At 41.3% G+C, this 14,119-nt stretch overlaps 3 protein-coding genes and 1 pseudogene across 3 annotated transcripts in view; all 4 read right to left on the bottom strand.

Moving 5' to 3' along the window:
* The window catches only part of LOC146517814 (delayed-rectifier potassium channel regulatory subunit KCNS2), a 27,969-nt gene extending 24,583 nt beyond the window's left edge, over positions 1 to 3,386 (bottom strand). Inside the window, exon 1 of the mRNA XM_085161313.1 lies at positions 2,982 to 3,386. The gene's annotated coding sequence lies outside the window, so the exon portion shown is untranslated. The remainder of the gene's footprint in view (positions 1 to 2,981) is intronic.
* Positions 1 to 14,119, bottom strand: part of LOC146517808 (odorant receptor 131-2-like) — a 244,355-nt gene that overhangs the window by 195,118 nt on the left and 35,118 nt on the right. The window lies entirely within an intron of this gene.
* On the bottom strand, positions 5,572 to 7,536 carry LOC146517813 (odorant receptor 131-2-like; annotated as a pseudogene).
* LOC146517812 (odorant receptor 131-2-like) lies at positions 10,258 to 13,704 on the bottom strand. Its single transcript, XM_085159429.1, has 4 exons — positions 13,264 to 13,704; positions 12,551 to 12,689; positions 11,879 to 12,304; positions 10,258 to 10,755 (listed from the first exon to the last, which is right to left on the bottom strand). The coding sequence occupies exons 1-4, from the start codon at positions 13,449 to 13,451 to the stop codon at positions 10,474 to 10,476; spliced, it is 1,035 nt and encodes a 344-aa protein (XP_085015555.1). The 5' UTR covers positions 13,452 to 13,704; the 3' UTR covers positions 10,258 to 10,473.

Here is a 14,119-nt window from a genome sequence, read left to right as displayed (position 1 = left end):
GACATAACAAAGAAAAGTATGTCTTTGTGCCCCCCTTTCCCTGTTAATGCCCTACCTGGCCCCCGACAAAACTTTGCTAGACCCGCCCCTGCACAGTTACCAGCCGTCAGCTATGTAAAAAAGGATCCTGGTGTTATTTGTCTCTCAGAAACAGTTCATAACTTCCCTTCAACTTATTCACCTAAAAGGTAAACCTGTTTCTCCATCACCTGTTCAGCTCTGATGATTCAGTAAGGACATCTCCTGGTTTCATCTTCATGTTTCCCTCTCACCAGATAACCAAACCGATATCATGACCAGCAGCTTTTATAAATACATTCTAACAACAGCTGATCAAGCTTAAACGTGCTGCTGTTGTTTATCCGCTGGTCTCCTCTTTCTAGCGCAAAGTGGGCGATAAACAACCAAGAAAGACGGGACTTGCGGCAGAAAACCCGATCAGCTGATCATTGATCAGTTTCATGTTTGAAGTAATAACAGGAGAGAAAAGACAGAATAACTCCAGCTTTGTGTCTATTTTTCAATTCTAGCTGAAATACGGGACAAATCGCTTCCTTTTCACCTCAGTATGGAATTCCGATGGTCAGTCCAGCTGTGGCTCAATACATCAGTTGTTAAGCTTAACGTGGAAATACTCTGCAAACAGTCAGGGATGAACTTACACACTTGCTTTACTTCTCTGGGATAGTTTTCGCCGAGATGAAATGCCACGGTTAGGAAGCATGTGGCGAGGCTCCAAATGCTCCAACAGACGCCGACAGGTGTCGCAGACAACAGCCGCTCTATCACGTGACACATACTGCTCCGATGCGCCGAGCTGGGTTACGCCAAGTAGCGCGTTTTGTGAGGTGATTTTGTGATACATCGGATCGGATTACATTTTTTATTTCTCTCCGATATCCAATCCAGTAATTTAGGTCAGTATGGGACCGATACCGATACGTAATATCGGATCGGTCCATCTCTAATTTAAACCCCGTGGAAGTTTCCCCCCAAAGAGGGACAAAGGACCCCCTGATGATCCTCTACCTAATCGCCTGAGCCAAGGTGTGAAACTGGGTGTGGGTCCCAATCAGCCAGAGTTTCAGGTGAGTTCATTGTGAAACCTGGCCCCACCCTATCATGTGATTTCCTGAGGTCAGATGGCCCAGGATGTGAGTGGGTGTTAAGGCGTCTGGGAAGGATCTCAAAACTGGATTATAGATGGCAGAGAGTTGGTGTCGTAAACCACCGCCTCTGTTCAAAGATGGTCGCTCACAGTGGACATAGATGCTTCCTTCACTCCTCTTTCAAACCATCTGTCCTCTCTGTCCAAAATGTGAACATTGGCATCCTCGAAAGAGTGACCTTTGACCTTTAGATGCAGATGAACTGCTGAGTCTTGTCCTGTGGAGGTGGCTCTTCTGTGTTGTGCCATGCGCTTGTGAAGTGGCTGTTTGGTCTCTCCAATGTAGAGGTCTGGGCATTCCTCGCTGCACTGTACAGCAAACACCACATTGTTAAGTTTGTGTTTTGGAGTTTTGTTTTTCGGGTGAACCAGTTTCTGTCTGAGTGTGTTGCTGGGTCTGAAGTACACCGGGATGTCGTGCTTGGAGAAAACTCTCCTGAGTTTCTCTGATACATAGGGGATGTAGCCGGTGTATCAGAGAGTGTCTGGGAGATCCCTTCCCAGACGCCTTAATGCCCACTCACATCCTGGACTAAGTTTCACAATGAGCTCACCTGAAACTCTGGCTGATTGTGACCCACACCCGTTTTCACACCTTGGCTCATGTGATTAGAGGATCATCAGGGGGTCCTTTTGTCCCTCTGTGGGGGGAAACTCCCAAAAAATCTGGGACTCTCCACCATTTGACCTTAGAACTGAAGAAGCTTCTCGGATGAAGGCGAAACGTCTTTAAGCAACCTAAAGAAGTCCAGACGCTTTTCTTTCCAAGCTCCTTAGACTACGATGACCTGGATGACTGAGAACGTTCACAGACATACCACACAGCCTTCACTGAGCCTGGATTATGTTGTTGTTAGAGTAAACTGCTCCCGATGCTCAGTAACTGACTTTAGCTCGAAGGAGTTTGTTCAGGATAAAAAACTCCCCACGATAACTTTAAAGTATGTTTGTTTTTGTTATCTGGAAACACTGTTCAGCCACTGCAGCTCTAAAATGATAGATTTCCTCAAAGCCTCTGTTTCTGACACCAACACTGACCTAGAGATGACCCATTTTTTAGATTTTGTTTCACTAAATGAAACAAACATAGCTCTTTATTACCCGCTGCACTGCATCTGTCGTATTAAAATGGGCTTATTATGCTCATTTCCAGCTTCAGATGTTTATTCTCGGACTTTACCACACTGGCTTTGCATGATTCAGATTTTGAAATAATCCTTATTTGTCATGTGCAGGATGGCTTTCTTCAAATTGGCTGCCCCTTGCAAACAGAAGGTTTGTCCCTGAGAGTGCTGAGTGAACCTCAGACTGTCTGAAACCTCAGTGTTTCAGACAGTCTGAGCTTGTGGTTGACAGGGATGAATATTATTTAGGTTTTTACAAATTTAGTATGAACATCCACTGAAATAGTATACACCACAGGAAATTTACAAAGAGCAGAATAGGCCCACTAAGGGCTCCACAGCTTGTTAATGAAATCTTAAATAATACTTTAAATATATTCTTGCCCCCCACATTAAATAAGAGTGAGACGGAGCCTCCGTGTGTCTGTAATTACATGCTGAGCTCTCCGGGGAGCTGCTTTGGTGCACATACAGAAATAAAGTTGATCTATAATTCAGCACCTGCAGCCTGGAATCACAGCGGTGGGAAAAAGCATCTTCAACAACAAACTCCCTCCGTGAAGCAACGCTGCAAACAAAAGGGCGAAACTTCCCAGAGTAATCTGCGATAACTGGAGCTGCCACTTTAAATCTATTTCACTAAGACCACGCGACGAAAAAAGATGCTGGTGTGTGTTAATGTGACTTACCTGTGATGTCATCTTCACCCCATGATGAAGTTTTTCACTCCTCCACCTCTGAAAAGGATGCGATCGCTGGAAAACAAACAAGAAACCTTGTAAAACCCGCGCGACCTCCTCGTGCTGGAAACTTCAGCCTCCTGCTGCAGGGCTGTCACAGTCCGCCGTGCGCGCGCAGCTTTCCTCCATCTGAAGCGCTCATCGGTCCGTCTTCTCTGTCGGAGGCGGTCTTCGGCTTTTCCCGTCACATTCCGTAACAAGAGCCGATCTCCGAGTGAGACACGTCTCCTGTATGAAAGACTTTTTATGATGCGTTTGCGGCGCTCAGCGGTTATTCAGAGTTCAGCGAGGCTGTTTTTAAAGTTTGAATCTCTCCGCGGAGAATCAGCGCAGCTGCGTTAAACCGGCTCCTAACACCGTCATCGTAATATCTCTTATATCTCACATCTGGGATGTAAGCTCTGTGTGTGCGCGCGCGCGCGTGTGTGTAATAAAAACGTGTAAAGTCCCAAATGCCACTTCTTCTTTTTCTTCTTCTTTTTTTTAAAAATTAATTTAGTTTTATTTCCTATATTAAGGCTTTGATATCCCAGTAGGGACACACTGCAGCTGTGAACAGCTGACTTACCTTTTTTTCTTATTAAGGTATAAACACTTCCTCACTGTATTGCCAACAGTGTCTGTGTCACGTGTTCAATTCTGCTTAAATCAGTGGTGTCAAACATGAGGCCTGGGGGCCATAACTGCCTCGAGAAAGACTCTAATCCGGTCCGCTGGAAAATGTGAAGGAAAGCATACACTGTATTTAAAATGGTGTTTGAACTATAATTTAATAAATGTTTACAAGTAATTATGTAATAAATAAACATAACTAAAAAACATCTCTGATTTAATAAAAACTTTCTGGGTGATGAGCTACTTTCTATAATTTTACATATTTATTTCTTGCAGTTTAAGCCCAAAGTGATGTGCTGACAGATGTCTTTTATCTGCTGTAGCAACATTTTTTTGTTGTGCAGAAAAACTGAGAGTAAGTTGGACTTTTTTCTTACATTAAGATATCTCAGGGATTAAATGTGTAGCTTCTTTATACTGACAGAAAACTGATTTTGTTTTAGGTCTGAACCAAAGTGCACTGTGTGTGGCCCACAGTGTAACAGGCTTATATTCCCACTTGCATCTTTTCCACAGCTTTTTTCCCACATGTGATCTTGAGCTTCTTCTCCTCCTTCCTGCATCATCTCGCTATCCTGATTTGTGAATTTGACTAATTTTAGCTCATTTTGTATCAGTTTCTTTACCAACATTTGACAACCTCATAATCTCAGCATGTGAGCATGAGACTCTATTGATGTCATAATAAATTTATAAATAGATGTATTTGTTCATTTGTTTATTCGAGTGCCGTAAACCATTACAAAGGTTTATTCTGCACGAGCTGTGACACACAGAAATTTGGAATATGAGCCGTGATGACATTCAGTAAGATTCCAAATGGATTCAAATATTCAGCAAAACTGTCCAGTTCACAAAGTGTTCCCATCATTTGCACATCTACAATCTTTTTATGTCACTGATCTGCTGCACGCTGGAGTTATAATACAGAAATTAGCATTTCATCGAGATAATGAGTCATACTTCTTTTCTTTTATATTTTTTCTCATATATTTTTAAATGTTCTGTTTACCTTTTTATTACACAATTTTATGAGGAAACATGGGAAAAACACATTCCTGAGAAATAATAAGCGCAGTGTGTGCAGACCTGGGTTTTTAAAATACCAGACTGGAAAAATTATGTTTTGTAACAACAGATGTTTCACTCAGTTTGATCATTTAAACATTTATGAAAAGGTAACCTTCCTGTCCATACTATTAAGTACATATTATTATTACTATTACACTTTATTATGAACGTTATTGACCTGTTTATTGAGTGTTCTTTATTTTTGTTTTGTAAGGGTATATGAGCAGTACATTATTTCAATATTTAGGCAATCAAAGGGAAATTTTCAAATCAAAAATTACATTTAGCTAGTAAATAAAACAGAAGTCTTATCTCTCACAGCGAGTCTGTACAGTAAGTACTCCATGTTGGAAAGCTCCTGCATGTCTGTGATGAGGGCTCCATCTAGTGTGCATGATGAAGTTTTACAGCTCAGTCTGGGTCGATGGACGTCTTTGCTTCTCTTTTTATTTTGTTCATAAACATTTTTCAGAATTTTACGTGCGGTGCAATAAGAAATAAGAAATTCTGTCATCTTCTCTGATACCTGGAACACCGAACCTGCTGTAATGCTTCTGTCACCACACTGTTATTCACAGACTCCATTTGAGCAACTTCACATGATTCAAAGTTCAAAACAAATCCTACACTCAGTTCATCATTTGTCTCATCCCGCTTTCTTTCTTCTGATTGGCTGACCCTCTTAATCAGAATGTTTGATTAGCAAGTGGGGCTTCTGCATTTGCAGCCAGAGCTGACAGAGCTGTGTGCCTGACAGGGTACATGTACAAATATACTGTAGGCAAGTTTTAGCCACAAACTCTTCTGACTGCAGCTACATAAAAATGTGCATAATTAATTTGTTTCATTTAGACCAGAGGTGTCCGACTCCAGGCCTCGAGGGCCGGTGTCCTGCAGGTTTTAGATGTGTCCTTGATCCATCACAGCTGACTGAAATTGCTAAATCACCTCCTCAACATGTCTTGAAGTTCTCCAGAGGCCTGGTAATGAGCTAATCATTTGAATCAGGTGCGTTGACTCAGGGTGAGATCTAAAACCTGCAGGACCCGGCCCTCGAGGCCTGGAGTTGGACAAACCTGATTCAGACCAAAATCATCGTCTGTGCTCACTGGATAAATCAGGTCAAACCACATTTTTTTAGGTATAGCGTGTGTTTAGAGTCAGTGTTTCTCTGGCACCCTGCGTTTCCTGCTCTTCCCTCTAGATTTAAAACCTTTACAGCCAAAGTGAGCCCTGAAGTGGCTGCTGAGCTTCTGGTCTCTGACACCATAGATGAGTGGACTGAGCAGACGTGGAAGCAGGTTGGTGAACAGAAAGGTGGTGAATAGGATTATGGTCCTCTTATGGGGCCAGGCTGTGACTAAAATGACGTTGATGAAGGGAGAAATGTATGACAGCATGCAGATGAAGAGCTGGACTCCATGCAGCAGGATAGTGTTGTGAGCGTTTTTGGCAGAGGCCTGGTTAGAAGAAGAAACTGCCCGAGCAGCACAGAGGACCTTCAGGTAGGTGATGATCAAAGTGAGGAAGACAAAAGAAAACAGGAGGACCTGAGGGGGAGAATTCAAGTTCATTTGATCCACCAATCATTTAAACTGAGCCATAAATGTAGAAAACAAACATGTCACCTGGACAACCAGACTTTGTGTCTCATGGTACGGTGTGTTGTACACAAAGGAGGGGTAACAGATGACGTTCTTCGTGAAGACAGAGAGGGGCTGGATGACGAGGAGGATGATGACATCTGAGATGGAGGGGATGAAGGAGACAACCCAGATCAGTGCGATCAGAGCGTACGCTCGCTGCACCGTGCAGAGCTGAGAGTGATGGAGAGGCCGGCAAACAGCAATGTAGCGTTCAACCGCCATGCCGGCCAGATTCAGAGGACTGTTCCTGCATGAAGACAGTTAGAACACTCAGGTTTATATTTGTTCATGATGTCTGTGATTCACTCTTTCTCCCTACCAGTCTGAGTGCAGCTCAGACTGTCTTAAAGTGCACATTGACTGTCCGCTTTAATTGAACAAATAATAGCAGAATACTGCATTTCATTTAAAAGCGTAGTAAATATTTTGTCACCCACGCGTCATGTATGTTAACAGTTTTCAGGTGTACCTAATAATATGGTCAGTGGCTATGTACAAACTGTCTCTCGCACAGATACTTACATGTTGGTTGTCACTGAGATGAGCAGTATGACACAGCAGGGAGCAAAGCTCAGGGGGGCGGTGTAGGTGAGGATCTGCAGCATCACAGTAACTGTCAGCATAATCATGTCATTGATGACCAGGTGGATGTAAAGCACGTACCTGCAGGAGACGGGACAGGAGAGGACCAATGAGCAAAATGAGGCAACAGATGCAAAAAACAGTCCCAATGTTAGGTAGCAGAAATATCAAATTATAATAACAAACTTCAGTTTTCTTTTATTCATTATTGAAATTGATGTGATAGAAATCTTGTAGATAGGAAATGATAGACCTGGGGTCTTGCTGGAAGACAACACTCTTAAAATAGGTATAGACAAACACCCCATTAATGTAGTTGATGATGAAGCCGAAAGCAAAGGAGACAAAGTTCTTTGTGAAGGCGTCATTGAAGCTGTCCTGGCGTTTGGTTGTGTTCATGTCACAGCTCGTCCTGCTCGGACACGACAAACCGACACCACCTAAAACAGAACGAAAGATGAAACTCAGAGAAACAACTCCACAAATACCACAAGGTTCAAGTGGTGTTTTTCACTCATTGCAACCACGAAGACAAATAAAACATGTTTTTAACAGAAACTTGATTCTGTTGTTCATGATTCTTTTTCAAATCCTGAACAAGAATCGTGATTTGAATGAAACTAAAAGAAATGACAAAAGGAAGAATTTCATTTTAAGAAAAACTGACAAAAGAAACATCAAAACAAACATTGTGATACATTTTAATAAGATGTCGTTTGGTGAATCTTGCTGAAATATCACTGCCAGCGACCAAAAACAAAACATGTAAAAAACAATAAGACAATGGAAGTACATTATGACTGTATAAGTCAATATTTATCATGTGTTTGGGATCATTGTCTTCTATGGAGAAATTAAGCTATTGATTTCCAGATTAATATGATTAATTATTAATACTATTCTGCGTCATAATTTCATCAATTTTGAAAAATCTTCCAACACTACTGGTTGAAACTCAGAGAGCGTCTCCGCTGTGATTTACAAATGGCTGCAGACTCTCACGTCTGCTGACCTCCTCCATAGATCCTGATGACAAACTGGACTAAAAATGTGACATTTGGATTCATGTTTCTATTTTCATTCAAGTCCTAGTGTCTAAACTTTCTGCTATTTGCACATTTTTTGCACATTTTTTGCACATTTTTTGCACATTTTTTTGCACATTTTTTACTGTAAATTTCTAAGTTAATTTGTAAATTTTGTAGTAACCTGTAAATTGTAAATACTGTAAAACTTTTTTCTGTCATTTAATGGTCGGGCATTGTACAGCTACGAGCATTTCACCCCCATGTCATACTGTGTATGATTGTGTGTGTGTGACAAATAAAATTTGAAATTTGAATTTAAAGTCCGTTGTGCACAGACACAACACTGGTTCATCACTTGAGTTAGGATTTTTTATATAATGCGTGAACAGTTCACAGGTCAGTGTCATGATGCTTAAGAAAAGAACAAAAGCTTTCTCTGAAAATCGTTAGGTTCAAGGACTGGACCTAAAATAAGTGAAACAAAAAGAGTAATAAGCACTTTTTAGTCACTCTGCAGTTTCAGATGCCCTGAAAAAATTTAAATATCCTGCCATAAACACCACTTCATCTCTAAAGTCCAAAAACTTGTTGGTATTTGTTCATTATACACACACACACAATGGACAACCGTACCCTCAAACACACAATAATAACATGGACTGAACCACCACTCACAACCACCAGCACTTTATAGCCTCTGTAGAAATTATCCACATATCTCACTTATCTTAACTGCACTACTGTATAGCTCTGTGTAAATAATCATTCTGTACATACGATAATTTTTAATCCTACAACTGTTTATAACTTGCACAGTTCACATTTCTGTATAACTGTATATCTCAGATTTCTGTATAGTTTTTTATTTCATATTTATATCCTGTTCATAGCCTGTACATACTTATAGTTACAGAATATTCATAACATACTTCATACCGTGTACATTATAACATACCATAAAAGACCCATTTCTGTAATATACTTACATATCTCTATTATTGCTAATATATATTGTAATATATCTATATCATGGCTAAAGCACTTCTGGATCGATGCAAACTGCATTTCGTTGCCCTGTACCTGTGCACGTGCAATGACAATAAAGTTGAATTCTATTCTATTCTATTCTATTAGTCTTAAAATGATCACCATTCATATGTTTTCACAAAAAAATGCAAAACTTCAGCATTAAAAGACAGCAAACAGCAGATGTCAGTTACTTCTTCCTACTCTTAAGTCTTTAAGCAAAAACGACTTACTTCAACACGACACCGTTCTGGCCTGTGCTGATGTAACAGGCTGTGCAGCTGCGTGTGAGGAGAGGAACAGGAAGACGTGTGGTTATATAGATTTCGCTGCCGTAGTGATGTGAGATGATACTGGAGAGGTGGGGAGCTACAGGCCAGAGGGTGGATTATCATTTACGTTTTGAAAACTGAGTTTGTTTATCAGAAATCTTGTGCAAGAATATTATGAGAGATCTAAATGAGGTTTTATTCAAACAGCATGATCAGGTATTTACAATTCAGAAAACCCAAACCCTATGAGCAAGCACTTTGGCGACAGTGGGAAGGAAAAACTCTCTTTTAACAGGAAAAAAGCTCCAAAAAACCAGGCTCAGGGAGGGGCGGGGCCATCTGCTGTGACCGGTTGAGGTGAGAGAAGGAAGACAGGATAAAAGACATGCTGTGGAAGAGAGACAGAGGTTACTAACTGCATATTGTGACCCGCCACAATATGAAACAGGGAAGTACCGCCGTGTAATCCATTTATTTCAACAAAGTAACTGTATTTTAAATACCACCTTTTTAAACGGTAACTGTAACGGAATACAGTTACTCATATTTTGTATTTTAAATACGTAACGGCGGTACATGTATTCTGTTACTCCCCAACACTGTCTACCAGCTTCTGCTATATTAGGAAATGATCTGTTTCGTCCGGTTCCTCCGCACGAGAACAGCTGATACCTGGTGTTTTAGGAGTGATGCTGATCTGCTCAGTACTGCTGACATCACTGTGGTTAATTTTAGGGTCACTCACTTTAAAGCAAAACAAGTATTCTTGCTTTGACCTCTGACAGGCCAGAAATACAGTTAATTTGTGTTCCGACACAATTATATAAACTTTATTCATATAAAAATGGTTTTGCAGTTAATTACATATATATTTTTAAATGATTGCCCTTTTAGATACTTAAAGCATTATTTTATTCAGGATTAGTTGTACAAGAATAAAACATCACAACTACCTTTATGATTTGTTTAAAAGTGTTTATAGACAAATTTCACAGTGTTTCGGTCGCGCTTTGATTCAGAAACACACATGGATGACAAAAACATACAGATTTTACTGGGAATGTATTAATCTGCACATCAGCCCATGCACTTTGAGCTTTAATTATTATTGATGTTATTTAAATCTATCCATCCATGAATGCATGACAAACAGGTGAAACAATGATCACACAGTGGGCTGTTTGTGTGCAGCAGACTGTGGTCAGGTTGAGCTGAGGTTCCCTGATTGTTTCACCTGAGGGTTCATTTTCTGTGACGCCAGCCTGAGCAGAGTCACGCTGTGTTCGTGACAGGATAGGTATCGGGTCCAGTACTTCCTGAACTGCTCATCACGAAAGCCATAGATCATGGGGCTCAGGAAGCGAGGGATGATGTAGACAAGCAGGAAGAAGATGTATCGAATCTCCAGGCTCAGCTGAGGGAAGAGAGAGATCAGAGCCGCCTGAAGGGAGGGAACCACAAAGGCGAGCATGCACAGCAGCAGCTGAAACAAAAGCAGAGTGTAGATGAAGCTGATTTATGCCTCTGGACTCAGATATTTTCAGATATATGTTCCTTTAACTGTTCAGGGGATGTGGTAAAAGTAACAATAGGGACAAAAAAGGACAAAGAGGCAAAACTGGCTTCTTTGTAGGTTGTAGGTTGCTGGTTGCACTGGCAGCGGGCAAAGCCGGGTCTTCCAGATTCTTCTCCACAGCCACACGCTCCAGCTCCAGCTGGAATGTGTTTCCAGGACAGCCAAGACATGGTGTTCCAGTTCAGATTCCCAGGAGGCCAACTGCCTGAACCACATCAACTGACCTTACTGTAAAGAACATGCAACATGGAGGAGCAGCAGCTCTACTCCAAGATCCTTCCAGATCTTTAAGCTCCTCACTCTATCTCTAAGGCTAAGCCCATGCACCCATATGAAGCAAACTCATTTCAGCTGCTTGTATTCATGACCTTACTCAGATTTCATTGCCATAGCTGAGGGTTATAATGTAGATGGACTAATAAATCAAAATCTGTTCCAATGCCCACATTGCTGCTGATGCTGTTCCAGTCCACCTGTCCAACTCACTCTCCACCTTCCCATCACTCATCAATAAAATCAGGTTATCAGACTGATTAATTTTCGCAGAACACCAGACTGGTGCCTCTGGGGAACTCGGCTGTAACCTTTTTCCAAATCTACAAAAAAATGTAGACTGGACGGTCAAACTCCCACGATGCCTCCAAAAGTCCCACAAAAGTGAAGATCAGCTCTACTGGTCCATGGCCTGTTTGAAATCTGCTTTGCTCCTCATGGATTTAAGGGCAGTGCCTCCTTCCCATCACCCAGAAACAAACTGTCCCCAGTAAACTGAGCAGTACCCTGATAATTGGAGCAATTATACAACAGTCTCAGTTTTTTAAAAATGGCACCTTCCGCACTCTGTGTCCACCTCCACATCCTACTTTTTACTTTTTAATTCAACATAGAATTAAGTAAACGGTTTAAAAATCTTTTTGCTCTTCTTCACACCATCTTTGAACATTTAAGGGGGGACTAGTGATAAAGGCAGATGATAATGTTTGGTGAATGGTGTTGATTCATAAATGCTTTTTCATGGTGTGACACCCACCTGCACCCCATGAAGCAGCACGGTGTTCCTGGCTCTCTTCACAGAGGTGAGGCTTGTTGAGACAGCCTGCGCTGCCAGCATGATCTTACAGTAGGTGTAGAGCAGCGCAAGGGCCACAAAGGAGAGGTAAGTCCCGTCAAACACACAGTTCTTGTAGTAAATGGACTGGTCACGAAAAAGAAGTGAGTGGTCACAAAAAATCTTGGTGTGGAAGAAACTCGGAGGCTCCTTGACGATCGTGATGAGGAGGTCGGTGATGGGCGGGGTGATGGTGAGGATGACGATAACGCAGATGAGGAGGAGAGTGCGAGGGATGTTACACATGTGGCTGTAGTGCAGAGGGAAACAGATGGAGATGTAGCGCTCCACGGCCATGCCGGCCAGGATGAGAGGGGTGGAGCGCGTGGTGAGGATCGCTGTCATGATCTAAGGATGGGAGAGGAGGGTGGAGGGAGAGCACAAAGGTTAACAATGGTGTATAGTAGTTAATTTGTAGATCACAGAGTTATATTCTTCTTTACTACCTGTTGTGGATTATAAATCAATAATAACAGTATTTTCCTTTCCTCTGTTTACGTTAGATGGTCTGTAGTCAGGATCCTATAGGCTAAGAAGGATGACATGACATGCAAAACATATGTGATGGGCTTGACTGATGCTGCTGTGATTTACCAGAAGGCAGCAAACAGAGGCATGGATCTTCCTGAAGATGTAGCTGATCACATAGAGAGCTGTCACCAGGGTTAGCTGCAGAGCATCATTGATCACCATGCAGATGAACATGATGTATCGCGGGTTCTCGTAGAAGAGACTAGAGTCAGAACAAAGAGCTGAGAGCTGAGAGAGAGATGGTTTATGTTTGTGTGTATACCATATCATCACATGCAAGTTTTCCTACTTTGGATTCATCTGCTTATTTTTGAACATTTTCCAGGAAATGTCTCTTACTTTTGTCTTTTCAAACCAGTTTAGGCTTTTTATTGCTAAACTGGAGATTAAACTGGACTAATGCAGCGAAGCTGTTTTCACATAAGAGCTCTGGACTGAATTCGCCCTTACTCCTGTGTTGGACACAAGTTCGAAGCGTCACCTCTGGATGTATTCTTAGTGCTGAAAGTACTTCAGGTGCTTCCTCTAGAGCATGCAAGAGTCCCTGTATATGAATTCACCACATTACTTTTATACCAGAGTAAATAATATCAAACAGACTTTTCACGCAGCATTATACTCGAGACTCAAAGGTTAAATGTGTCCAACATCTGACTTCTCATGTGCATCTTTTCTTAATAAAAACATTTTAAGATGGAAGAAGGCAGAAGAATGTAACCTTTGGGAATTTTGCTGTACTCTAATACGTTTTTGTGTATCCCTGAGGCTCTGAGTACCTGTGTCGTTGGAAGGTGTGCACCATGCTGCCATTGATGATACTGAGGACCAGCCACACCAGCATGGCCACTATGTTCTTGGTCAGAATGCTTGAGAAGCTCTCCTTAACACCTTCTGTCAGGACAGAGGTGGCATTTGACACCAGCGGATCCAGAGGCCCAGTGGAGGTGGAGTTCATGACCAGCATCTCCTCCTTCTCACTGTGTGAAGGAGCAAAGAAATAAAACCTACAATTATACAACAGTTATACTGTCCCAGAGGGGCCGATGGCGCGATATGGCAGCTTAGCTTCTGTCAGTCTGCCCCAGGGCAGCTGTGGCTACAACTGTAGCTGCCTCCACCAGTGTGTGAATGCGAGAGTGAATGAATAGTGGCATTGTAAAGCGCTTTGAGGGGTCCCGAAAAGCGCTATATAAATGCAATCCATTATTATTATTATTACTAATGAACTTCTTCAGTTATTAATTACACACTGCATCTTTAATTAATGATAAATCTTTGATCAATAGTAAAAAAAAGACACATTTCTGGAATATGTAAAAGTACATGCTATGGATATGTTTTATATTATTATTATTATTATTATTATTATTATTATTATTATTATTATTATTATTAGCACAAGTATTATAGTGAAAAAGGCAACTCTATAATAACATTTTCGAATAATGAGGATAGAAACATGTTAGCCTTCACACAGCTGTGCACAGATCTGCTCTTTACAGTAAGGTCAGAGGTCATTTCTAATTCTGTTCTCTCTTATAAAAACAAACAAAACATTTAGGAGTGCAGGAACATTGTTTTTGCGAGTAACTCAAACACAACATAAACTATGTTCATATACACAAACTAAGA

This window comes from Neolamprologus multifasciatus, chromosome 5, assembly GCF_963576455.1.
Source record: "Neolamprologus multifasciatus chromosome 5, fNeoMul1.2, whole genome shotgun sequence".
NCBI lineage: Eukaryota > Metazoa > Chordata > Actinopteri > Cichliformes > Cichlidae > Neolamprologus > Neolamprologus multifasciatus.
Note: the sequence above shows the minus strand (reverse complement) of the source record. Positions and strands in the feature narration are given on the sequence as shown.